Here is a 27,337-nt window from a genome sequence, read left to right as displayed (position 1 = left end):
GGCAGACTACTTGCAAGTGTATGATAAAAGCCAATTTTTTTGTGGGCATGAACAGTCTAAATTTATTTGTAAGAGAGAATTCATAACCTTTTCTGGGCAGCACTGTTGAAAGAGGGCTCTCAGAGCGTAGGCTGGGATCCTGGGTTAGGTCGTTTTTACTGTTTCACAGTCAGTCACCAAAATCCCACCAAAGTGAGAAGTGAAATTAGTGGGCTGAGCCATGAATAACTTTGGGTTAGATACAGCTCAGGTCTAATTTAGTTTGTTACATGTCATCCCCTCTCCATCCAATTTTCTCTGCCAGCCTGCGCTGTGTATTGACTAAAAAAGCCAAAAAAAAAAAAATCCTTAGGTAAAAATGTGATAGTGAAAGTCATTTTTGTGAAAACCTGGAATCATGATTGTAGATACCCTATTCTGGGCTATCAGATACTGTGGTGTGTTCTAATTGAATCAGATATTATAATATCTACATCATTATCAGAATTTCTTCAGAACAGAATTCAGTGGTTGCCTGTTCCACTTCAGTAGCTTAATGGCCTATTCTCACTGAGAGATAGACAGAATAGCCTAATAGAGATTTCTTTCTGATGATGCTGAAGAGACCAACTTAATCCCGAGAAAAGGAAAATTGGCTTTTTGAGTGTGCGTATATGTGTGTGTATGTGTGTGAGGCTTTGTGTGCGTGTGTGCGCGCTTGAGAGAGAAAGCTGCTACTCCCTCTGAGGAGATTTGTCTGTGCCGAGGTGCTCTGAGAGGGTGATAACCGATCAGTTAATGGACAATTGAGCATTTTTAGCAGAATTCATCCTCCCTCAGCCCCATCTTCTTTTTTTCCTCTTTTTCAGTACCACCCTGTCCTCTCCTCTCTTCTACCACTACTATTCTCCCCCTCATCTCTTTCCCTCTCATATCCTCTTCTCCCCCTCTCATCTCATCTACTATTTCTCACTTTTTCTACCACCTTACTGCTCACCCCTTCTCCACGCCTCTGTTACCACTCTCCTCTCCTCTCATGCCACTCTCCTCTCTCCCCTTCTACTACTCATTCCCCCTCTCCTCTCCTCTCGTCTCCTCTCCTCTCTTGCTGAGCTGTAAACAGTTATGTAAGTGCTGAAAGGGCAGTGCTTGTTCTGACAGTCTCTCTATTATGAGATTATGATCAGAACATGATCTTTATTGTGGAATGGAAAGAGAGCAACAGAAACAGGGGGGAGATAGAGATGATCAGATATCGGAAAAAGAAAAGAGGGAGGAGCAGGAAAAATTTAGTGGGCTGAAAAACAAAGAGGAGAGAGAAGAAAGGAGACAGAGTGGAGTTAAATCACTTGTGATAGGAAGGAAGATAAGTGTGTGTGTGTGTGTGTGTCTGTGTGTGAGGTGTGTGATGTGTGTGCATGCATGTGGGGTATGCGTGCATAAAGGGGTGTTTTAGAACATAAGTGCAGATTAATTAAACTTCAGAGAGAATCAATAATGCTTTTATTTCTAGACTCAATCGATAACCTGCTGTTCCTGAAATTAAACAATTATGCCCCCTATCCACGTGTGTGTGTGTGTGTGTGTGTGTGTGTGTGTGTGTGTGTGTGTGTGTGTGTGTGTGTGTGCGCACGCACGCATATCTTTCACTGTGCCAACACATTTGTACAAAGATAGTGCCTCCATAAAGCAGCCTTTTAGCCCTTCTAATTAAATAGCAACAACATACACAAAGCAATGTGTTGTCACTTTGCTCTTTGACTCTGCTGTGGTTATATGTCTTGTTTGATTTAACAAATGTATGCTTTGCAACAGTTGCATTGTCAGGATGATACATCTTTTATGTAAATCTAGGCTGCATGTCATGTGGTATGTGCAATAAAAACTCTGGTAGAATCTCAATGAGTGAACAAGAATTAGTTACTATCATATTACTATGGAAGTTATTTATCTGACCATGTGTTAATTTACATGCATTCTCTGTTTCTGATTAACATGAATACTAACACAAACACACACTGTTTGAATGTCATAAAAATGATATGTATAATGTTATGTATGTCACACAGTGTTACATATCATAATGATAATGATAATCATAACATGAATCATAAGGGGTTTTGTTTTTTCTAAATCATCTCGTATCTGTTATAGCCCGCTCTCTGGAAAATTCACTACACAGAGTTTTAGAATATAACCCAATATATTTTGTTTACCAAATTAAAGTCCCTCCAGATTCAATTTTAATTTGTTGTTCTCTTTTTCCCTCCCATACTTCCTCTTTAATTCCCCTTCCTTGTCACCATAACTTTTTTCTCTGCTTTGTCTTTGTCACTCTCTTGCTGCTTCACCTCTCATCCCCCCCCCCCCCCCCCTCCCCCACCACCACCACCACCACCACCCACCCCCCCCAACTCTCATCCTTTTTATCTCCCATGTTCCAACCTCCTTACAACATCCAAAGAGCGTCCCCAGCCACCCAGGAAGTTGTCTGTCCCACAGGACGGGGTTGAATCTCGCAGGCTCCGCCTCCACTGGGTGACAGGCAGCTCAGGCTCCTCCCCCCTGAGGTATTTCACTCTGCAGATCAAAGAGCTGCCCAACGCCGACTGGAACACACACACCGCTGACATCCCGCACAACCTGACCGCCTGGACCCTTGACAGGTACAGATGTGTGCATGTACTGCATACACAAACACATTAACTGTGTATTATATGACATCACAGATCAGTTAGGGCAATGTGTCTAATGTGTGTAAAGTGTCAAGTAACACATAAAGAACCGACCTGAAGTCCATCCCCCCAGTTACATGAGTTACATGTGAAGGAACACATTTTCAATCAGGCCTAATTGTATGACCTTTTGAGGAATGCAGGACATAAGGACTAAAACATATATTTTATACAGTAGAAATTCACAGAACTGTGACAGCATCATAAATCACCACAGATAAGGATAAGGCTGACTAATAGAACAACAAGGCAAGCCTGCTTCTTACTTTTCACTAAAACTGTCATTATTCAAGGACTGCTCTGTCTATTAAACATGTAGACAGCCAATTTGTAGAGAACTGCAGAACAAATTATAGTGTTGAACACTGAACATAACACTCAAGCCTTCAAGGTTATATTAACCTGCCATTATCACATTATTGTAATCTAGTATGATGAGGAAGGTTATCTGAAACAGGCCGAGTTTGAGCCAAACCTTGCTTGACTGCTATACAGCTATTCTAGGAAAAGCACAGGATACTATCTCACTGTTTTTTTTTGTTTTTTTTTTTTAATATAATTAGCCTCAGTAATGTTAGGTAGGACAATAGACCGACTGCCTATGAGCTCATGACCTTTGATTCCAGTGTTTTAAATTCATATTTATCCTACTTTAGTTCCAATTTAGTTTGTCCCACAGATTTTTAAAGAAGGAAATAAGAATCTCACATTGCATTTTTTCCTCTGAGAGTTTTTTTTTTTCTTTTCTGACAGCACCCCAATCTTGAAGTTTGTTTAGTATGACATCTCAAACCTTAATTTGTTAAAGAAATGTGAAAGAAATCCTGCAGTGTTTGTCAATCCTTAGGGAGGGGAGTGGACCGAGAGAGAGGAGGATAGAGGGAAATCTCAAAGTAAACTAATGAAGAGAAGTAGAACACAGAAGGCAGATTTTTATGTATTTATTTATTCATTTATTTATTTATTTATTTAAAGAACTGAAAAAATGTGGGTACCCAAAAAAAAAAAGAAGACATAAACCAAAAGACCGCCAGGGAGAGGAGAGTAATCATAATCACTGCAGAGGAGAAGAGAATCTCAGTCACCTAATCACACAGGCACAGCAAGACCCGTTCTCTCCCTCTTTCTCTTTATCCGTTTTTCTCAGCCTGCCTTCATGCTTTCAAGACTGCATCTCTCGTTTGTCCCTTGTTTCTCCCTATAACCATTTTTACCTTTTTATCTGTCATTTGTCACCACCCCCCCTCCATCAACAGCCAGCGCTTTCAAAAAAAAAAAAACACCAGTCAAATGTATTTTTTTCCTCATTCATCCTCAAACAGTCCATCCTCCTCCACCCCCTACAACGCACCCCACCCTCCCACCCCTCTTCCCCTTCCATCTTTTCCTTTACCATTGCTCTATCTTTATCCTTCCATCCTCTCCTCTCAGCTCTAACAGTTATTACCGCAGCAGGTTATACGGGTCGAACTGGATGGCTACTTCAACTTCTGATGACAGTCTGAGTAGCTGGACTAAGATGAGGGTTTATTAGTGTATAAGAGTATGTGCACATTTGTGCAGACCTGGATGTGGGTATGTGTGTGTGTGTGTGTGTGTGTGTCTCCTTTTCTGCACTGCATGACTGTTTGTGTGCCTTCCTTCCTGAGTTATCAGAGGGCTATTTGAGATGCTGAAGAGTGTTCTCTCAGTGTGTCTGCATCAGTCTGTTTCAACCTCCTTCCTGCCTTGGGGAGAGTCGATCTGCCATGATGGCGGTGCTGCTGCTGCTGCTGTTGTTGTTGTTTTGATACTGTTTGGAGCTCATTCTTAGCACCGAATATTCTGCAGGAATGGAGGAATTAGCTTACATTTGGGTGTGCTCAGACGCTCAGCCTCACTTGTTATCTATCCTTAATTGTTGTTTTCCACCGAGACATCTTTGGTACCAAAACATCCAAGTCCCCAGGCTGATGTGAACACACAAACTCGCAGACATACACACACATACACACAGTCTTGCAAACACCGTCCCAAGCACCCTCCCAGTGCTGTTGGTGTCCCACCCTCTCTGAGCCTGGTGCCTTTGATGTCCTATTCCTACGATACCCACAATCCCACAGGGCCATTTCTTGTCCCTTATCCCTGCCTCATTATTATACAAGAACACAGTTGGGCTGTTCTCCTGTCCCCTGCTGAATTTGTAACCAGTCCTCTGTAGTCTACCAGACACTCCATAAATAATGTCTAGAGGAACACCTTATAGGTAGATATATTGGCGGGGCTAGACGGGTCTGGAATCCACCTTGTTATTGCAAATTGTTAAATACAGCTCCCTTGTTAATAGTAAATGGATTAAAAGTGAGGAAGAAGAATGATTTAGCTGTGGACTATCCTCATTTCAAAATCTGAATAAATTGCCCGCAGTGTATAGGAGAAGGTACATTTAGAGTATTAGCATGCTAAACGCAGCCATTCACCAGACTTCTTCAACTAGTCCATAATGATAGCTGTTGATTGCAGTGATTGTAAGTGGCTCTAGAGAGAAGTGTTTTCAAAATGACTGATGTAAACGGTTATTCTGTGCTTAGTAATACATTCACCTTGTATAGAGGAGAAATGCAGATAGGTTGGTGTGGTACTATGGCGATGGAAATAGCTGCGGTGCAGACAATTAGGAAAGCTGCAAGACAATTATTATTAAAGATCCCCGCCTGCTCCTCCAAGGCCACTGAAGGCATCTGTGAGTAGAGGAGACAATGGTATCGAGACAAAGTTACTCACAGGTTGTTAAACATTACTAGCACCACAATTATATTCTCATCAATGACCTGCTATTGAAACTAATGTCTGTCTTCACATGCAAGCAGGCGGTTCACATTGATTAGTGATCCTGCAATCAATAGCATATGAATTAGTCACACATGAAACTGTGTGTGTGTGTGTGTGTGTGTGTGTGTGTGTGTGTGTGTGTGTGTGTGTGTGTTTCTGTAGGCTGAAGCCCTTCACATCATACAAGCTACGGATGCTGGCCACCAATGACATAGGAGACAGCGCCCTTAGCAAAGAGACGGAGGCAGTTACAACTCTGCAGGACGGTGAGAAAGGAGAGGGGAGGGAGGGGGAATTTTGGGATATGAAAACACTAGAGAGAAGGACTGTAAGGGATTGAGCATGGGGCAGAAAAGAGGGAATGGAGATGAGGCAACTCCCTGCTCATTTCTCTTTCTGTTTCTATGCCGCTCTCTCCCTTGTTTCCCCTGTTTCTCTCCAGTGCCTGATGAGCCTCCAGTCATCCTCGCAGTGAAACCATCAACCACCACCTCAATCCTGGTGCAGTGGAAGGTACACACACACACACAAACACAAACACAGATCCTGTATGTGCTGTTTCAGATTTCTGACTAGCACAGTGACCCCTGAGACACACACACAAGCACATGCACACACATATGTATGCAGCAACACACAGGCACACAGAGTGCAAGGTAATTACTTACTCTGAATAAGAACCCCTGCAGTCTTCTGCCATGTTTGTGTGTGTGTGTGTGTGTGTGTGTGTGTGTGTGTGTGTGTGTGGATGCAATTAACGTCATTATTTATTGAACCTGAAGAGGTCAGAGGGCAACACAGATGAACAGAACGTTAAAGAGAGAGAGAGAGAGGGTGGAGTAGACAGACACTGGAAGAGAAATGAGCAAACGCCTAATGAGGAAAGATCAGTAAAAGAGATGTTAGAGGGCAACATCAACAAATGTCCAAGAGGGGAGGAAAAAGAAAAATGGAGCTTTGGGAAAATGGAGGTGGTTTAGAGCATCAGTGACATGGGAGTAGACAGCAAATACAGCCTGGATACTTCACTGCTTTTCACCACTGCTTCCATTCTGTTTGGAAATGTTCTGTCTCACTTCTCCCAGCCTTGTGTCAAAGCAGAAGAGGGCTATAAAAAACAAAGTCACCGGCAATTTCATCATGCTTTACGAGAATGCCAGAGCCTTTGAAGCATCGCCTTTTCTGTGCGGGATAAAGCCAGACCATTTCACTGGCTCCTTAAAGTGGGCTGTAGTGATACAAGGCTGCTCTGCCAGGCTGCTAGTGCCATGTCAGTCAGCTGCTCCACATCAACTACACTCAGACAATGTTAATGGGAGCAGCATAGAATTATGGGATGCCAGGGAGCTGGAGCAGACCCAAACTATAAAGTGTATTTTTTGGAAGTGAAGTAATAATACGTTTTATGTGTGTGTTTATGTGTGTGTGTGTGTGTACACGTGCCTACGTATGCCTGTTGCCATGTTTCCAGCGTCCCAGTGATGCAAATATTAATGGAGTGTTGATTGGGTACCGGCTCTACTATAGAGAGCTCCCCATAAACAACACGTCCTCCACTGCAGGAGAAGCCATGGCAACCAAAAACAACACCACAACAAGTGCCCTCATCACTGGTGAGTAGTATTATACTACTGCAATTGTTTTGGGAATTTAGCAAACCTCATTTCCATATTCAGTAAATGCAATTAGGAATTTGTTACTTCATCTTGCTCCCTGAGATGAACACAAGCAAGTTTAAGTTTATTTAGAGCTCTTAATCACTGTTTACTGTCTCAAAGGGCTTTACAGGCCCGCAGTTTATAGAAAACAAAACGACACCCTTTGCTTGCCTGCCCTGACCTGAACGCTTGTGGCAGGCAAGAAAAAAACTGCCAAAACACCGTAGAAATTAAAAGAAGAAGAAATGGAATTAATTTTAGGTGATGACCACAGAGAGAGAGAGAGGGAAGGCTGTTGCAGGCTGTCCAGGTGTGCAGTGAGTGTTGAGTGGGCAATTATCAGTTCAAACTGAATCCAGTCAATGAAATGAAATGAAATTAAATTAATTTAATATGGAAAAAATGCCTAGTAATGTGCATAATCCAGTCCAGAAACAACTGTTTTATGGGCAGCAGGATGCTATAGTCGGGGTTTAGATCCCCATGTCAGCAAGCATCCATCCTGCTAAACTCTCCTCAGAGAAGGAGGTGGTCCACGAGCCACGTATTGGACTGCGTCTTTGCTGCAGTGGCCTGGGTTCGAATCCAGCCTGGGCTCTTTGCTGAGTGTCATCCTCCTCCCTCCCCTGCCTTTCCTCTCCCACTCTCTCTCTTTCTCTCTGCGTCACTATCAAATAAAGCAAAAATGCAAAAAAAAGACCCTACCCTGAGGTGGTTTTAGTGCAGGCCCCCGCTATCGCATGAATTTTAAAATAATTAATCATTTGACTGTGGTTCTGCTTTCTCCAATAATAGTACATGCCAACAAAATCCCTTTTAATGTTGAAAATAATGCCAGCTATGCATTTATTCAGTAATCAATAATCATTTAGGAGCTTCTGTGTAGGCCTGCAGCTCTATTCCAAAATGTGACGTGTTGCCTGGGAAACGCTTGACAGCACGAGAGCCCCACTGATGTCGTGACAGCAAAAGCGTGTACAGGGTTTCCCCCAGCATAGAACAGGCCAGACAGCAGCAGCAACGCTACACTACTGAGTGACTGCAGAAATATTACATGGATACGTTTCAGTGTGTCTTTGTGTTATTTGTCGCTCTGATCATAAAGGTCTGTCCTCCCTCCTACCTCCTGACTTGAGCCACTGCCCCCTTCCCAGCCCCAAAACAGAAGTCCAAATCCCCAGGGTGCTGTTATGTATTGTTTCACACAATAGGAGCAGCAGGACTTTTATCTGCTTCATTACCAGTTTCTTGAAAGCACAGGAAATACACATTTTTGCACTAAATCCATTACACAGGCCACCTGTCGACCTGACAAAACATTTTTCATTGTACTAAGTGCTCGACTAAAGTGGGTCTTTAAACACAACACTGAACAAAAAGTAGCTCCAGGTGTGCTGTTCTTCAGCTGACCCTGCACTCCAAGCTTCCCTTGATAGGGTGCAGGTGGAAAGACAATATCCATGATGAGAAATAGAGTTTCAGAAAATAATGACAGTATATTTAATCAGAGTGTAGGGGTGGCAACAAATGCCTCCCAGAGCTGGAGGGGGCTCAATGTCTCTCTCAAAAACAGTTTGACAGGGATGGACCGCGGCCAAGATGAGGGACTGAGCCAGTGGCCCTCTTGTCACCAGACAGTTTGTTGACCATGAGGCCGTCCCTGTTGCACTATAATACTTTAATAATAAAACACTGTTATGCACTGCAGAGTCTGAAGTACTTTATAATAGATTGAGTACCTGCTTGTCTGAGATTGGCAGGTGGACAATTCTGAGTCCATCCAAGTTCCATTGAGCACGACAGGCTTATTAAAACATAACAGTATTTAAAATGATTCCCACTGCCATTAAATAAAATAATTTGATTGAATGGTATTATAATGGCAGAATGCATTGTTGAACTTGAAACATTTATTGATTTGCTCTCCCTCCATTTTTCTCTTACTTTCCTCAAGCCAAGAGCACCTTCAAGACAGTCAGCAGTGCCTCGCTAACGGAGTTTGAGTTGACACGTAAGTGCTTTAAGATGGAACTAGCATGCCAAGTGCAGTGAAATGATGACAGAGCTGGATCAAAAGGTCCAATGATCTTTATAATGTAGTTGTTTGATAAGCATCCAGCGTCTGTTCTTGGCAATACCATCCATTTATGTAAGTATAGGTTGCAGCAGTCTCAACGAGCAGTTACACAGATATACAGGTTTGCATCAGTCTTGTTATATGCTGCATAAATGCGATGTGTCACCATTTCTCCACAGAGCTGAAGAAGTACAAACGCTACCAGATTGTCATGACAAGCTACAACATCATCGGAGAGAGCCCGCCCTCCACCCCTGTTGAGGTGTCTGTTGGCGAAGCAGGTAGGTGGAAACTGAAGGAATCTGTCCAATGAAAATATCCACCAGTGTGTGATCCGCACATCATAGTTATAATAGCTTGCGAGCTGCCAGTGGTGCCATGTATTTGGACTCAGTACCTGGATAATCAAGATGCAGTGGAGAATGTTGTTTGGCCAGCTTGTCTTCTCTTCAGTGTCTTAAACATCTAATATTTTGTTTGAAGTTAGTTTTTTTGGGAACATAAAGGACCGTCTAGTTTGAAGCTGAATCTTTCAAATCATTGTTGTTATTACGTCAGTCACCTTAGGGTAAAAGATCTGTCCATTTTCTCCCTGCTTTTCTTTATTTATGCTTCCTTTTCATTCTATTATTCTCTTTATCTCTTTGTTTTGCTGCTTCCTGTCTGTCACTCTTGCCCTGTCTGGCACTTTTGCTGCCCTCTCCGTCCCTCCTCTGTCTTGCTTTGCCCCCTGCACGCCTCCTGTCTTTTTCTACTTGTCCCCTAGAGTGACATTGCCTTTGAAAGCCTTAGTGGTGTTCTCTAATAGGGTGTGTGTGTGTGTGTGTGTGTGTGTGTGTGTGTGTGTGTCTGTGTGCGCGCACGCACCTGAATGTCGTCAGAAGCTGTGCGAGGTCATCCATTTTGTAGTGACGGCCCAACCCCTATTTAACTTTCACCAGAGTCAAGCCACGGATCCATCAGACAGACTGGAGTGCAAATATATCTTTCACACATGCGCAGATACACACAGACACACACACACACACACACACACACACACACACACACACACACACCCTGCTGCAGTACCTTGTTCTTGTTAGAAACCACAAACACATGAGTGTGCAGTCACACACCTGCACATTTTCATATTAATACTCACACAGTCCTGTCATCTCCCTCATAGCAGCAGCACAATCTCACCTTCTATCAGACCAATGTTCTCCCATTTGAGGTGTGCGTGTGTGTTTGTGTTTATGTGTGAGAGTTTAGTAGGCCATACACATCAGCTGCAGGGGAGTGAGAGGTGAGGATGAGGAAGGGGAGGAAGAAAAAGCTGGAGGGGGATGATGAAATGGGGTGATATGGCCTTTTCTCTAGCCTTAGGTACACACTGGTGTGTACATTCATATGTGTGTTACAGTGGGGTAACAAGGCAGCTAGGCCCTTAGGCCCATTCTAATTTGAAGCAGAGAAACATGTTTTCCCCACTTCCCACTCCACCTCCCACCTACAAGGGTTAGGCGATACTTCAGGGATCAGCGACAGGCTGAATTCATCGCTGGTGGAAATTCTGTGCTGATTTTTTTTTTCCAATTTAAATTACTTTGATATTTGGTTATTTAAAATGTACCCTGGTGCAAGACTGTCAGGGTTTCCTGCAGCGCTTGACAAACTCAGACGGCTGCCTTAAAAAAAAAAAAAAAAAAAAACATCCCACCTTGATAGTCCAAAACTCCATACAGTCACATTGTATTGATACTTCACCCATAAAGCATTATTTTCGTATCACGTACTCACCGTGTGCTGCCCTCAGCCTGCAACGATGAAAGCTTTACTCGCAAGCCTTCATGGTAAACTCCAAAAACATATATAAATATTCCAAAAACTCCAGCTATCGCTGCTCCAGTGGAAAAAATTGGGGCTGTTATTGCATAATTTTACAACAGCAAAACGCTATCAAAAGCTCCTTTTAAAAAGCTCACACTGCTCAGCCATATAATACAAATCTCTGGTGTCTGCGCAGTATTTCATAAACAAACATATTTTCGCCCAGATCTTGCCCTCAAACCTTGCACACACATGCATGTCCATCCAAGCTGCTCATCCAGTGAAGTGCATGGGATTCCCGACCTCGCATTAGAGAGGATTTTGCGGAGGGGGTCTTTGTAATATTTGAGAGAAAATATGTGTTTGGAAAGTACTGAGCGTATGACTGGATACCACACACTTAGATTATACTGTGTGAGCTTTCTAAATTGAAGTTTAGATGGTATTTTGCTGTTCCAAAGTTGTGCAATTATGGCCCCACTTTTTTCCATTGGGTCAGAGATGGCTAGCATTCTTGGAATACAAGTTTACCACGAAGGCTTATGAGTAAAACATTATTCAGGCAGCCCACAGTGACTGCTTGATTCAAAAATTGTTCTTTATGAATGAAAAATCACTTTCTCAACTTGTTGGTGAATTTTTCATGCCCTAACATTCACTCACTTAAAAATAAATTCTACTTCCTGTAAATGAATGTTTTTACTTTTTGAAAACCATCCTCAATGATCACATCATGCTTGACCAGTAGGCATGAACAAAGATTTTAACCAATAAAAAATATAAGTAAAATGACTAAATGTACCAACATAGTGGGTGAGTAGGTATAAAAAAGTATGAAGAAAAGTGTAGAAAGTATACCTACACACCAGATCAGTGCTCCCAAAATTTTTTTTTAATGTTTTTGCAGCATTGATCCAGTGTGTGAGTATACGTTCTATCTTTCACTTCTCAAACTTATAAAAATATCAATTTTTTTAACAATCATTCAAGCAAATAAATCACTTCAAAACCTGTCACAGTGCCGGTTTCTGCCATACAGGCGTGGTTTAAACTGGGCACAGTAACCTGCACGTGCTTTGTGCCAGCCTGATCCAGCAGCAGAAGATGTGCACTGCAGCATGACAAACAGTGATGACAAAAACAAATAAATGCTTAGTGTCCATCATACTTAAACGGTAAGAATGCCAGTGAAAAGCTGAGTGAATGTCTTTAGATCTCACGGATTCCTGTGAAATGAATTTGATCTTTGGCCTATATGATGGTTGCACAGGCGTAGCTTTAAAAGCAATGATTGTTATCAGAGCTTCACGTTTCACGTGGACCAGATGCCACCTGCACTCCATTTGAGCAGTTTTCTCTGCCCTTGCTGCTACATAATAAATGGCACAGCAGCACATCCAAATGGAGCGCACCCTCTGTCTTTCTCTCCCAGACGGATTTCCCAGTGGTTTACACAATTCAGTCATGTTCTGCCCAAACATCCTGTTTCAACAGGAAAACACAAATTTAAGGAAGCAAGAGGCTCTTAAAATGCCATTTCATTGTGACTTTATGCTCATTTGGAACGTAATTAAGTCCGTTGGCAACCTCGGTTCATTTCCTTCATGCCAGTGCAAACCATGACTGCTCATGTGGCCTACAAGTAAGCTGATCTGAATTTGACTTTTCAAACGCAGGTGAAACTAATTTTATTCTGTTTATTTGTGCTTGTAAATAGTAGATGGAAAACATGAAGCGTGCATGTTATTTATTTTGGTGCTTAGGTTGGTCAGCTGCTTGACTAAAACATTGTTGGAATCACTAAGCAGTTCTGTTATGATTTTTTCATAACAGACCTTGAGCTATTATTTAAATGTAAAAACATGCAGTTCTTTCCTTGAATGATCAGATAGATCAGGGGTCAGTGATACACGTGATGTGCGTTGTGTGTGTGCACACACACTAATTGACTAACCTCACACCTCCTTCACTGCAGCTCCATCAGTCGCCCCTCAGTCTATCAGAGTATCAGCTGTGGCTCCCACCATTCTGGAACTGACCTGGGACACCCCACCCCTGGAGACGCAGAATGGACTTATTCAAGGATACAAGGTAACACACAGACTGACAGACACACACACACACACACACACACACACACACACACATGCACGCGCGTGCGCGCGCACACACACACACACACATACACACAGAGTAAATGACTTGAGTCATGTACAAATAAGACAAAAATGAATATCCAAATACACAAACAAATCTTTATGAGCATGTATGTAATAGAAACATATAAATATTTGATAGCACTCTCTGTCTCTCTTCTTCTAACCATGTCTCTTGCTGTCTTGAAAGGATTTTACTCTTTTGCACCTTCAAATGTCCTATAGAGAAATAGAAAGACAGAGAAGTTAAAGGAAGAATCTGAATATCCTTTAATGGCTTCAATATCACTCGTCTCTGTGTCTATCCCCCTCAACTCCCCTGTCCCTCCCCCTTGCTCTTAGAACTTCAAACACAAGGTTATCTGTCCTGCTGTAGACACATTGATTTCTGCAGGAGGGGAAGGGAAGGGAAAAAAGAAAGGAATGTAATATTTGCAGAGTGAAGGAATAAGACGAGCAAGTGATCCCTGTAGAATCCTGATTAGACGAGAGGATCGGGGGAATAAGTTAAACTCCCAGAGACGGATGTACGCAGGGAGGGAGAGTGAGGGAGAGGGGGTTAAGGAGATTAAGAAGAGAGGAAGAGAGTAAAGAAAGAATGTTTAATGAATTTATAGGTGATGACTTCTGTTAACCCTCCTACACCGTTAGATGATGGGCTCAAAACACCATGACTGAGTTTTGAAGTTAAGGAGGGCTGAAGGTAAACTTAATTACAAGTGTGGTGTTCTATTTAAAACAGCATTCAGGTTTTCACAGTAGTGGGTTTATTAAACACACTGGCTGTGACGGGTTGCGGGCTAACAGATAATAACAGAATATACTGATCTTATGTCTGTCAAGTGAAACCTTTCAAACAACTGGACTGTGAAATTTTGCACAGGTAATTTAATAATCATAGTTGAGCAAAATGAATACCTTGAATACAAATCTTTACAGTATAAACAGTTCATAGTTAATATCTTAGTACCCACTTCGCACTTGAAAATCAGTCATAACAATTTTAAGGCCACCAGTAAAAGAGACAAATGTAGGACAAATACAGACATTAGCAACATGCATCATGCTGTTTCTGCCAAAAAGGACCAGTGATCATTAAACACAAATACAGCAGAAGCAAACACATATGAGGAGAGGATGAAAATTCCTCCTGTGCTAGACTGACATCCGAGTTCAAGATCATTTATTCCTACAGCCCCTCTTCACAAAACATGTCTCAAAGCACTGTACAAAAATGAGCCTTCATAGATTTAACTAGTCAGCGATGAAGCAGAGCATGAGGGATCAAACAAAGATAAGAGGAAACAAAAATCACAGGACACACAACAGCAAGTTCTAACAAGACGTAGCAAACCTATTGCGCTCCCAGCACTAAAATCCTTAGACCCACTGAGCATTCAAGCAAAAACTCATAAGAAAATCTTAATAGGAAAAACATGAAAGAGACTGTAGATGGGCCAAGTCAAAGAGGAATCCCCCTGTAGGACACCGAAACAGAAAAGTCACAAATGGACTAAGGCAAGGGCAACAGATGAGGCAAGAAACCACAAAAGAGCAAAGAAATGAGTCCACAGTTAGTCAGAAGGGCACAGAAACCAGGACTTCACCTGTGTCCACAGCCAGGTAGATAAACAATGTCAGCGATGGGACCCAGGCGACACTAGCAATGGTGACACTGGGATGACACCTACATCGGCAGCCTGATAGGGGTACAGCATTAGAGTTGCGACTGTGAAGCTCGCAGTCCATACATTCAATGACCAAGTGGAGTTATGCTTTGGTGTCTATAAAGGGGACCATAGAGCCACATACACCTAAACTGTGCTAAACATGACCCACACACTCAAGTTAACAGTGCACATTCAAGCAAACAGCAGACAATAGGCATGCAGCAATCAGGAGGCAACCCTACACTGGGCTCCCACTGGCAGATTTCAAAATTAATACCATCTAAGCCTAGATTTCCAGTTACTGTTTCTCACCAACGCCTCAGTCTGCTCCTTTGCAGATTGTTTGGGAAATCCTTTTAGATGTTCTTGATCTGATCAAGTCAGATGATGGTCACGCTCAGCTGTGAAAATGTTCAGCTGGGTTTGAATAATCCAGATTGTCTCCTTTCAGCAGCACTTGTAAACAGTGTTGGACTGAGATTAAAAACATCCCTGGACTTTTGGCTCCAACTGGCCCATGCAAACAAGCCACAAGTACTTTATCCCATTCTCGACCCTCACAAGTATGGAAACATAGCCTGTTTTTATAGAATCCTATAGGAAGTGATATGTTTTAATAATAAATTCAACAGCTGGATGAATTATTCTGTATCTCATCATCATAAAAGCCTTGAGTAAAACAGAGGTGGTATAATGCTGCCCTCAAGTGCTTCTCAGAACATTTTTCTTCCACGTTTGGAAGTTGTAAATATGGCTTGCAGCACTTTTTAGTGCTTTTAGTTGGGAATGATGACTAAAGGGACCTTATAACAAAAGTATCTCTTTAGTGGATGTTTTTATGTGCTGCAAAAAAGTTGTATATGTGACATTTAAAAGTTAAACAAAGAGTGAAAATCAGCATACAGTAGTATTAATTATTTACTCAAACTGACAAATAATAACTAATGGGTACAAAACACATCTTAGACTATTAGTGGCTGACATGGCACATGACTCTAGTCAGAACCATTTTTCCCATAAAAGATGCCCACTGAACATCAGATCTTGGCAATTTAGTATCATGGAAAATTCCAACTCTCTCAGTCATATTTACCAGCTTGCTGAGTTGCTCCTGTATGCTAAACCCATAGTTACATTTCCAACCACAGTTTGAGGCAGCATAATTACCAGTATACTAAGTGCTAGTTTTAGAATACTGCACCATTATGTTGTTTGACTGATGTTAGTTCTAGTGGCAAATAAATCAGTTAATTACAAAATTACAAAGAGATGTGGCATTTGTCTGCAGTTCTTTGCTTCCCTGTGTCCGTCACCAGCACACATTGATTGACCCACTCACCATTAAAACTACTAGTACACTGAAGGGCCAGTCAGCCTCTGCTTGTAAAGGCCATGGTTTCATGATGTGATTGTAATATGAATGAGCTGAGAAACCATACATGATGAGGTACCCAGGTGGCTGATTGGTCTCGTATGCTTGTCAGGGGAAAATTTCCATGTGCTTGGCTTGCATGGGTTTAAATCTGGCACATGCTATGCCCTGATATATAACCCTCCTCATTTTCCAGTCCATTTTCACTGATAGCAAAAAATATCTAGTTTCAAATAAATTAAATGTCATGAGAAGTAGTACTCTGGCAGCTGCTGTGGCCATTTTCTCACTCTAAGCACTCCCTTGTATACCAGATACTTTTGCTGCCTCATTCCTAATGCATGAAGTTGTGCTTGTGGTTTTTGCGTTGGGCATGTGAGTTACAGTAGGCTGGTCAATCCTCAGATCATACAAAGCCTCTCTCCTCAGCTCTCAGCTGTTGTCCTCCATGGGTGTATGGAGGGACTCTCTTATGTTTAAATAAAAACATTTAGTGTTGTGCACTTCAGAGGAGTTTCCATCACAAGGTGAAGTGAGAAGTGAGAGTGAGAAGCTCCATGTTCAGCTGGGAATGAACAATATGCAGAGATTCACAGAGGGTCAGGCTGAATACAAGTAGCTGTAGGTTTAAGAAATACAGTATTACAGAGGATATGCACCTAGGAAGTAATGGTTTGTGCTGGGAGCAAGCTGTAAAAAGTGTCATAACAGCATTGTAGGAATGCATTAAACAGCCTTTGTCATTGGATATGCATTTATATAGGCTGTTTTACTGGAAGTAATATATATGTTGTATATGTCTATCTTTTTCTGCTTTCATTAAATACAGCCTTGTCCTTAATTCTTTCTCTTTTTCTTTCTTTGTTTTAAGGCCTACACTACAATACATAAGTCATACAGTCAAGGCTATTCATGTGATTCTTTCTCTAATAAGATTTGGTGAGGTTAGTCTGTCTAAGGTGCCGAAATGCCACAGACAGTCTTTGTCAAAAATGGAGCGTCCATGACAACGACCCATGTCATGAAACTGCAGTGTCCCAGGACTGAATCCAGGCTGGGTCCTTTGTCACATGACTCTCTTTATCTCCCTGGTTTTCCTGTCTTTCTTCAATATAGATGATCAAATAAAGGCAAAATGACTGGAAGAATGTAAGGAAAAAAATGTCAAAACTGTTACCTGGGCCAAAATATCATTTAGAAAAATACTACATAATAAAGTTGCATGTCTTTTAGATTTAAAAAAGCAATTTCAGGAGTCATTAAAGTGTGAAATTCACCAGCTACACGCAGCAAGGTCCTAATATTGATGCTGCTCTCATCATAGTTGGTTCAATAACCAGGTGACCTTTGCCTTATTTCAACTTGTAGGGATCAAAAACATGGCCTGTATCTTCATTTAGTTTTTCAGTGTCAACAATAACTTATAGGTCATGATTTGATTTATTTCCACATGGGCCTGTGCAGTCTGCAAATGAAATGAGCTGGGAAGGGCAACTGGTTCTGGGCTTAACATGCTGTGCTTAAGGGATCAAGGAACACTCACTCAGGGACTTGTGTCTGCATTTTGACTGCTTATTTGTTCATTAATTGATTACTTGAAGTTGTTATTTTAATCAGGCTTCTTGACTTAGCCTGATTTATAATTACCATTTTATGTCATTGAACTTACGATTTAATCAGAGAATTTGGGCTAAATTAAATTTTTAACAAGTATTCTAAGGTTAAGGTTAAAAGTGGATGTGATAGTAAGATATTACAAACACCACAATCTATCATTTTTGTCTTTTTTTTAATGCAGTGTTTACAACAGTCTTTTTTGCAGCCAGTCCACCAGTAGCACTGTTGCAATGCACATCTAGTGAAACCAGCTCCAGCTCTAATGCACTATTTCTACTGCATATCTTATATGTAATAGTGATGTATGTTATAAGCCATATATATTTATACATGCATGGTAAAGCACATACATTCTCGACCAGTAGGATGTGCAGAAGTAATGTATTCCAGCTACTATCCCTTCTATTATACTGTCAACACCAAGACTACTCTCTCTGTAGCCATTTATCTGTCCCCAGTAAAACAGCGCATTTGTATTTTGTATGGATTGATTCGGGTACCTCAGGAACTAGGGACAGAACGGAAAGAAGATAATGGCAATAGATGGCAGAAAAGGAGGGAGCGAGAGGAGAAAACAGGAGTTATGGATGTGTGTTAGGAGGATTAGGAGGCAATAGAGCCCTGTGATGCTGACAGTGTTTCCTGTGTTGAAGATCCACTACTGGGAGAGAGACAAGCAGAATCAGACCGAGAAGGTGAAGGTGATCTTTGTTCCGGACACTCGTGTTCGCCTGGTCAACCTCACTAGCTACACGCCTTACCTGGTCACACTGACTGCCTTCAACACGGCTGGAGACGGCCCGCCAAGCGAGCCCCGCGGGGCCCGGACCCTGCAGTCTGGTAGGGAGAAGGCTTGGCCTGTTTTAGGCAATGTGGAGAATGTCATGCTTATGATTCTTCAAATTTAAAGAAATAAAAACAAAAACAAACCAAGACCAAAAATGCCTATTTTAATTCTTTGTTTCCTTCATTCTCTCTTTGGTTTCTTTCATTATCTCCATGTGTCTGCAGCTCCCAGCCAGCCCAGCTATCTGTCCTTTTCAGAGGTGACAGGGGGAAGTGTCAACGTGTCCTGGGGTTCTCCTCTAACTCCTAATGGGCAGCTGGAGGGCTACAGGGTGGTCTACCAACCAACTGCTCCTGTACAAGGTATGCAGCCAATCAGACAGACACACATGCACCCATATTTCAACAGCACTAATGTTGTTGTTTTTTTTCATTTTGTGCAAAAGCAGGAGTGAGTAAAGTGGTGACGGTGGATGTGAAGGGGAGCTGGCAGCGCTGGCTGAAGGTTCGAGACTTGACCAAAGGAGTGACCTACACTTTCACCGTTCAGGCCCGCACAGTTAGTTACGGACCGCCCATACATGCCAACATCACGGCACAACCTGCACAAGGTAGGTTCTGTTTGTGCTCTGTTTGTATGTGACTGTGTGTGAGCATGGGTGAAAGCATGGATGAGTTGGAGGCTGTGTGTGATTTTATCTAAAACTCCTGTTGCATTCTGTAGGCACCCCTGGCTCGCCTGTGGAAATGTCCATTACAAAGTCCTCCACTTCCCTCAATATCCATTGGTCAGAGGGAGAAGCAGGGGCAGGACCTATAATTGGCTATGTCATTGAGGCGCGTCCCTCAGGTAGGCTAAAATACAAATGTCACAGGACAGCCATGACTTTTATTTTATACCTTTCAGAACAGTTCATTTCCACTAATGTCTCTGTTAATTGCTAAGAAGCACAGTAATTACCACCCTGTGCAAAACCTTAACAAGTTCAGCTTTCTCCAGTTTAGCCTCAGATTTATTAAGTTCACCTGTGCAAATCAAGTTAGTCTCAATTTTCCAATTAGGACACCTGAATGCAATATATTTAGTAAGTGTGCATTTATCTTGAAAGTATGGAAAGCCATTTAAACACTGCAAGCAGAGGAGCAGACCGTGTTAAATTCTTTGTCTTACTCATTTTCTTTTTCTTCTTGTTGCTCTTATCATTCTTATTCTTATCTTCACCCTATGACATTTGAAAGAGTCATTTCCAGATGGAACGAACTGTCCCTAATTTATCATCCTCTGTCAATTTTGCTTTTGACTAGTAACACAGCAGCCACAGGTTTCTTAGGGTGAGAAGTTAAGACATGCTTCCTCTGGGTGTTAAATACCATGTGCATGCAAGCACGTTGAGGTTTAATAAATCGGTGGGAATGATCCACTTCAATAATCTCCTCCTCCATTCTGCCGATTCCACTCCTCAATACACATATTAATTGGGTTAAATATGCTTCCAGTCTCCTGCTAAGGCATGTCCACCCAGTTTGCAGGTGCAGATTAGTAAATCAGAACTGGCACTTTTTATGCTGTCACTGGCATTCATTCCGCTGCAGGCACTTAAAAGACTGTAAGACGTTTAACCCTTCTTCCTCTTCACTCTCTCTCCAGATGAAGGAGTGTGGGATTCTTTCATCAGACTCCTCCCTCCCAGCAGCAGGTCTGTTTCAGTGCCTCTGGAGCGACTGAGATCAGGGATCAGCTACGAGTTCCGAGTCATCGCTGTCAATCGCTATGGTTACGGGCAGCCAAGTACACCCTCCGCTGCACTCGCCGGTAGACTCACACACATATACACTCATAGATATACAAATGCAAGTAAAAGCTCATATGCACACACACAGACAGACAGATACACACACATGCAAGTGGAGATGAGGCTCATTAAAAAACAACACAGCCAAACCAAGGGTGATGAAAAATATGTGACTAAGATTTGACTGCATTTCGTGCCTGTCAGTACAGTGTGGGATGTGATATGTGTTATCGTCTGCTACCATCTAGAGGCAGCGCCAAGCCACTACACCTGCAGTCATGGCACATGGTTAAGGCATTATCTAAAACAGCTCGGTTCTTTTGTTTTCATTTTTGACATATCAGTTAATTACAGTTTCTCTCAATTGATTTTCTCCAAAGTAAGATTCATATCATGAAAACTGTTGAGGCAGCTCTAATTTTTCAAAACAGCCCAGTTCTACTGTAGAAGCAAGTGCTGCTTTAAGATTCTCGAAATTCTGCCCAGAAAACTACACACACCATCTGTTGATAAGTTCATATATTCAAATATATTCACACAAGAATACTGATGATAAAACATGCTCATCAGAAAGTTCAACAATCCTTAACCTTAATCCATAATCTATTTTATGGAATTTTATCCATAATTTGTGGATGAAACGTTTTTCCGAACAGGAAGCAAAATGTCTGTCCCTCACACTTTTGAAGATACCTCGTAATATTTCACAGTGTCAAATGTTTGTTATTTGTAAATTTTGGCAAGTCATTTTGTGTCATTTTATTTTAATTTCTTTATATTAGCAAATTTGACATTTTGACAAATGTTTGGCAGGTACTTCTTACATTTTCTTTGTGATACAGTAAGGAGATAGAAGCACTGATGAGCGACTTACAATCTTCTTCAAACAAAACCACAAACGAGTTGTAACCAGTGACTTTGTTCTTCATTAACCTGTTTATCACTAGCAGGCCAGATTATTTATGGATTGTATAGTTTTGAAATTTGTTTTGTAATTTGTGTATTAGTTTGGAGAAGTGCAGAAAATCAGTTGAGGAAAACTATAGAATATTTAAGAATATTTTATGAAAAGCCCTTACTGCACATACTGTATACATCCAAATGTACTGTACATATAGCTAATCAAATTTTGATTAATTTTATCTAGCCTAACTCGTTTAGTAATACTACTCAAATTTAAGAAATACATCTTGCTATCATCATACTCCTCATACAGTCACAGAGTCCTAAATTTTAATTTAATTTGATTAATTCAGTTTTTTTGCTCTGAGCATCAGAGGAGTGAGGTTTACCAGATCAAGACTATTTAATTTCAGGTAAATGATTGATCAAAGGCCCTGTTCACGTAAGAGCTGAATGTGGTTGTCACTCAGCATTTTTGTGGGTAATCTGCTCATGTTCACTTCCAGTGTGACGCTTAATGAGAGTGACAACTCGTAGTACCAGTTCTGCAGTGAAAAGATAGCAACTGAAGTTGACTCTACTTACTATGCAAATTAGTCTGTGTGTGTGTGTGTTTGGACAGGAATGGAGCTTGACAGCTGGTAGCTGAAATGCAGTGAAACAGCTGCATACATGCAAGTGTTCTCAGTCTTAGTTTCTGAAATGCCTCCCTGATGTATCTGTGCCCCCCTCCCTCTCTCCGCCTGCAGCGCTGTCGGAGCGTCCGTTCTACGAGGAGTGGTGGTTCCTGCTGGTCATGGCTCTGGTGGGGCTCATCCTCATCCTGGTGCTGGTCTTCACCCTGCTGCTGCACGGCCACAGCACCAAGTACAAGGCCTGCGGCACAGGTCTGTGACTCCGCCGCTCTGTCGGAGGGAATACTTTATTGATCGCTGTGAGGAAATTAGCTTTTTGCTCGCTCCGTCCTCCACAGGGCTGGTCAGAGTGCACCGCAACCTGGTGGGGAATCTGGCTCAAGGACACTTCATTACAGAGGATGCTTGCTTTGCCAACATGTGGGCTTGGATTATAGCTCGTCTGAGATCTTGCCCGGTGCTCCCTCTAGAGCTTTCATCCTTTATGTTGAGTGTTGTGGCTCTAACCCTGTTTACATCCAGGTTTTTCTCCTCTCAGGCCTCCTTAGATGTTCTTGTGTGTGCGTCTGCGTGTGAGTGTGTGTGTGTGTGTGTGTGTGCGTGTGCGTGTGCGTGTCTGCACACATGCCATGCATGTCCAAATATATAACCTATACGTTGCCCTGCCAAGCGCAGGTCATATCAGGACACGAGTTTTAATCTGAGTTGCCACGGAAACCCTTGGCACAACTTCTAGGCAGAGGAGCAGTCAAAGCAAGGGGTGGGAGAGGAGAGCAAACAGGAGCAGTGGAGTGGCACTGCACAAACATAAGCAAGATTTCACCGCCGCTAATGATCAAAGAATAAACGGCGGCCACAGGGGAACCCACATGTTCTGTTTTTATTAATCAAATCAACTTCAAGTCAGAACCAGAAGCCCGGTGTGGCATCTCTCCTATTTATAAACATTCCAATGTTATTCCCACTAATTAAGGATTATCGTTGGATAAATTATGAGGATGTCAGTATAGGTATTTCCAGAGAACCAAATTATGCATTGTGGTTTTATTTGTTTCCCAGATCACTCTCACGCTGGAGTCAAGTAGGAGATTTCCACACCGATGTAATCGAAATAAAAAACAACTTAGCGCTGGTCCCATATGTAATTTTTAACAGCTCTGCCTTGTTAGATGTTATCTTCCCCAGTCGATTTTATCTTGGTGATTCCATCTGAGTCCATTTTCCTGTTTCCCTGCAGGAAAGCATGTATCTACAGTGGAGGAGTCTGTAACCCTGGACAATGGAGGCTTCACCGCGCTGGAGCTCAACAGCAGGACTCTGAACAGCAAGAACTCCTTCTTGAAGAAGAACGGAACCAGGTACACACAAACAAGACAATCTCACACACACACACACACACACAACCAGCCTGTAAGAAGGGCCCTGATTTTTGTGGGGAAAAGGACTGTCCTCTCATTGGTTTTGTGAGTTGTCCATATGAATTTCCACAGAAAAGTACAACTCATCAGTGATCTCAATGATTGTGTACAAGCCTCTTCAGCCTCAAGCCTGTTCTAGCTCGATTTAATAATTGCCTCAAAGAGCTCCACATTTCGCCAGCCTCTCGTTTTTGTTTTCATTCTTTCCTTAGGAAACATTCCACAGGGCGGGCAGAAGCGATATGGGAAACTCAAAAATTCTCTCTATCTAATAAAACTGGAAATCAGTGGAAATAGAGGAGCTTCTTCAAGGCCATTCTTCTAGGACAGTAGTTTGACATGTCCACAGACTTGACAGCTGGCAGAGTTTTAGCTTCCCAGGAGAAATTTGTCTTTTTGCACGATTTCCATTACATTATTTAATTCTCTGGACGGACCTCTCTCTTACATTCGCTTCCGGTGTCTTAAACTAATCCAGTAACCACTTTTTGTTTACCTCTGTCTCTCATCTCTACTATTTACTGCCCACTATCTGACTACGCCACACTTGTGGGTGATATCAGGGAAAAAGTCACATGGTTACTGATAACCTGTACACACACACACACACACACACACACACAAACACACTTTATTGACTTTGCTCAAAAATGATCTCCGATTCACTTTCTGAACAGAACAGAATCTTTTTAATATGCCACTCCTCAACACACATACAACAAAAATTAAAAATTAAAATGCTCATACCGCTACTTTTGTGTGTGTGTGTGTGTGTGTGTGTGTGTGTGTGTCCAGATCTCCCCCCAGGCCCAGTCCAGGTGGTCTCCACTACTCTGATGAGGACATCTGTAACAACTACAATGGAGCTGTGCTCACTGAGAGCACCACGCTCACCGAGAAACCAACTGAGGTGTCTGAGTCAGAGGTATTCTCTCTTCTTTCTCTCTCTCTCTCTCTCCTCTCTCTCTCTCTCTCATCAAATGCCAACTTGCTAACCTCTGTCTGCTTGTGTGTGTTTGTTTCCAGTTAACAGACAGCGACTACGAGGATGAGCAGCCTAAGCACTCCTTTGTCAACCACTACATGAGCGACCCCACCTACTACAACTCCTGGAAGCGCCAGCCCAAAGGCCTGAAGGGGATCAGCGCTCCTTTCGGCTATGAGGAGTGTGCCACGGCGGACACAGAGCCTTACTACCAGACCGTGGTGACCCAGCACAGCGCGGGCGGGGCGTACACTCCCACGGGCCAGCCGGCACACACACACGTCAACCCCAACACCAACCCGCCAGGGTCACGCACTCCTGTCACGGGATTCTCCTCTTTCGTGTGACTTCAGAGGGAGAAAAACCCAGCACAAAATAATATACACACTGATAACAACATGAAAGGGGGGGGGCGTCGATTTGTGTTTGGACGAAAGGAAGGAGGGAGCAGGTGGCTTTGGAGGAGAGGAGAGGGGAGGATGAGACGAGGAGAGGTGGGATGGACTGATGATGCAACAGCCCCTCGTGCCCCAAAGAACTAAACCTACACTCCTCACTCGCCTTCTCCCCTCGTTCACAACGATCCTCACCGTGCTGACGAGTGTGTGTCCTGCTCCTGATCTTTTACGCCTCTATGTCACTGTGCTTACACACACAGTTTTACACAAACACACACATACACACACACACATTCACATCGATATACTACTAGATAGTCATGCCTATTCCAGAGACTCTCTAAGGAGAGCATGCTTTTGCGCTGTGAGATACTAGATGTGTCACTTTGTGTAACCGTAGGAGAGAAAATGGAACCAGGACAACAGAACCGGGAACTCCTGCACAAATGCTAATTCTTATCTGTTCTCCCACTCCACGCATACACACAAACAGTATGTGCACACAAACACACACACACACACACACATGCATACTGTTACACCAATCGCCATCTCCCTCTGGGAGAGAGAAGCTTCTAGGGGGAGGAGAATTACTAGAAAATGGCACAGAAGGGAGCGGCTTTTGTTGACGTACTGGTTCATGTACACAAACACTGAGCTGTCAGCTTTAAAAGACTACAGTACCACGCAGAGGAAGAGTTTAAAAAAAGAAAAAAGGAAAAACCTATCGATAATCACAACCTGATGAGGGAGGGAGAGGCAGTGTGTGGGTGTGGATTCTTGAGCACTTAAGGCATTCTAAGTGTGAGTGTTGCGTGCTTCGCGGGAGGTGTGTGTGACGGTCGGGTTTAGGAAAAATGCACCACCATATTTTTTACTGTGTACTGCCTGTTGTCAGCGCTCCCTATCCCCCAGCCTCCCAAGCCATAATGCTTGCACTGAGCCGATTCCCACACATTTTAATCTTATATTTGCTGATCATTGTTTTTCTCTCTTTTTTTAAAAAATAAAAATTGGTTTGTTTTTTACAAGTATGTGTGTATTTGTGTGTGTGTATGTGTGAGGGTGTGTGTGTGTGAGAGAGAGAGAGGGTGTGCATGTATGTGATGCGCACGCACACAAGCATGCATGTAGAGTGGGTCTGTGCTTACTTCAGAAGCCCGTTCATCTGTCTCTGTTGTTTATTGCTAAGCAAAGTGTGCCATCATATGTATGTTTGTTTGTGTATATTTTTATGATGGATTTTGTACAGGGGAAACCTTTTTACTTGTGCTATTGTATGTAGTCTGGCTAAGTTTGTGTAGTTCAGAGTCAAAAATAGTGAACACAGCACTGGAGCAGGCTTCTATCTACCACTGACCTACTGACTGGAGAGAGGGAGAGGGAGCACGGGGGTCAGAAGGTCAAAAGAGATTTTTACAAGAATCATAAAAGCAAGCTGCAGTGAATGAGTGAGTGGTGGACAAAATTACAGCATAATTTGAATCGAGATGTGTTTCTTCTTTAAGCCGAGTGTGACTGAACTTTGAATGGTGTGACCCCTCCATCGGCACCCTGGCCTCTCTCCAGAGGCCCAGACTCCCAGCAGCCAGGCTGACACACACAAACTTTGTACTTCTCCTCGAGTGCAAGTACACCAATTAAAAATCATCTGAATGAGTTTTTTTGCTTATGTATAATTTAATCATCGACTCCCTACACCCTCCAGCACCACACCCCCTCTCTCATGCTTGTTTTAAATCCCATACAGTGTGTGAATAAATGGTCCTTGTTGAACAATATGGCTCCGTGTGCTGTGTTAAAGTTCAAGCAGAGGAAACATGTCTGTGAGCGCCATCTTGCCTCAGTCAATAGGCTTATGGGGGGAACATAATACTACTAACCAGGTGTTGTTGGTGCCTCCCATTAAAGTAGTAAAAGGAGGGAAGGAGCAGGTTAATGACTTGTTATTTAGCAATGTTTCAGTACAAAACTCCTCTCATGGTGTCAAGTTTCCATACAATATATTTCTATTTAAATTTAGCTGTGCATTCTCAGAAGCTGAGCACAGGGACTTGCATTATTGGTTTTCCCCAACTATATATGTTATTTATTAGGGATGAGCGATAATATCAGCATGTAATCGATATCGGCCAGTATCAGCGTTGACATGAAATATCGTAACGGCCCGAAATCAAAATTTCTCTGATATGTGTAACAGGTCTCACTTTGCCTGGCTGTGGCGGTTGTCTGGGACAGGAGAGCATCGTTCAAGCCTTTTACAGTTTTGTCTGAAGGAAAATGTACAGAAACAAATGCTTTTCATCGCCTAAGCTTTTGCCCAGTGAATGTGAACATTTTGAAATGCACATCTATAGCTGTTTTTATTAAAGTACACCTTAGAATACCTTCGACATTTGTTAATGGTGAGCAGGGCTTACTCCAGGTGTTTAAATACAGCTATGCATTCTGGGCACGTCGCTGCAAGCATAAAGGTCCCTGCTATTTTCCCCACTGCAGCGATATCTTCTACAGTACATTTACATTTACATT

At 42.5% G+C, this 27,337-nt stretch overlaps 1 protein-coding gene across 1 annotated transcript in view; it reads left to right on the top strand.

The window, feature by feature from the left end:
- LOC115365560 (protein sidekick-1) overlaps positions 1-26,584 on the top strand; it is a 251,027-nt gene extending 224,443 nt beyond the window's left edge. Inside the window, exons 31-46 of the mRNA XM_030060637.1 lie at positions 2,444-2,645; positions 5,688-5,791; positions 5,968-6,038; positions 6,997-7,138; positions 9,138-9,194; positions 9,440-9,541; positions 13,048-13,163; positions 18,541-18,727; positions 18,899-19,036; positions 19,123-19,284; positions 19,398-19,523; positions 20,322-20,486; positions 22,119-22,256; positions 23,242-23,362; positions 24,218-24,347; positions 24,449-26,584. Of these exons, the coding sequence (XP_029916497.1) occupies positions 2,444-2,645; positions 5,688-5,791; positions 5,968-6,038; positions 6,997-7,138; positions 9,138-9,194; positions 9,440-9,541; positions 13,048-13,163; positions 18,541-18,727; positions 18,899-19,036; positions 19,123-19,284; positions 19,398-19,523; positions 20,322-20,486; positions 22,119-22,256; positions 23,242-23,362; positions 24,218-24,347; positions 24,449-24,754 (2,267 nt within the window). The 3' untranslated portion in view covers positions 24,755-26,584. The remainder of the gene's footprint in view (positions 1-2,443; positions 2,646-5,687; positions 5,792-5,967; positions 6,039-6,996; positions 7,139-9,137; positions 9,195-9,439; positions 9,542-13,047; positions 13,164-18,540; positions 18,728-18,898; positions 19,037-19,122; positions 19,285-19,397; positions 19,524-20,321; positions 20,487-22,118; positions 22,257-23,241; positions 23,363-24,217; positions 24,348-24,448) is intronic.
- The last annotated feature ends 753 nt before the right edge of the window (positions 26,585-27,337 follow it).

This window comes from Myripristis murdjan, chromosome 1 (genome assembly GCF_902150065.1).
Source record: "Myripristis murdjan chromosome 1, fMyrMur1.1, whole genome shotgun sequence".
Classification (NCBI taxonomy): domain Eukaryota; kingdom Metazoa; phylum Chordata; class Actinopteri; order Holocentriformes; family Holocentridae; genus Myripristis; species Myripristis murdjan.
This window is presented reverse-complemented; position numbering and strand designations above follow the sequence as displayed.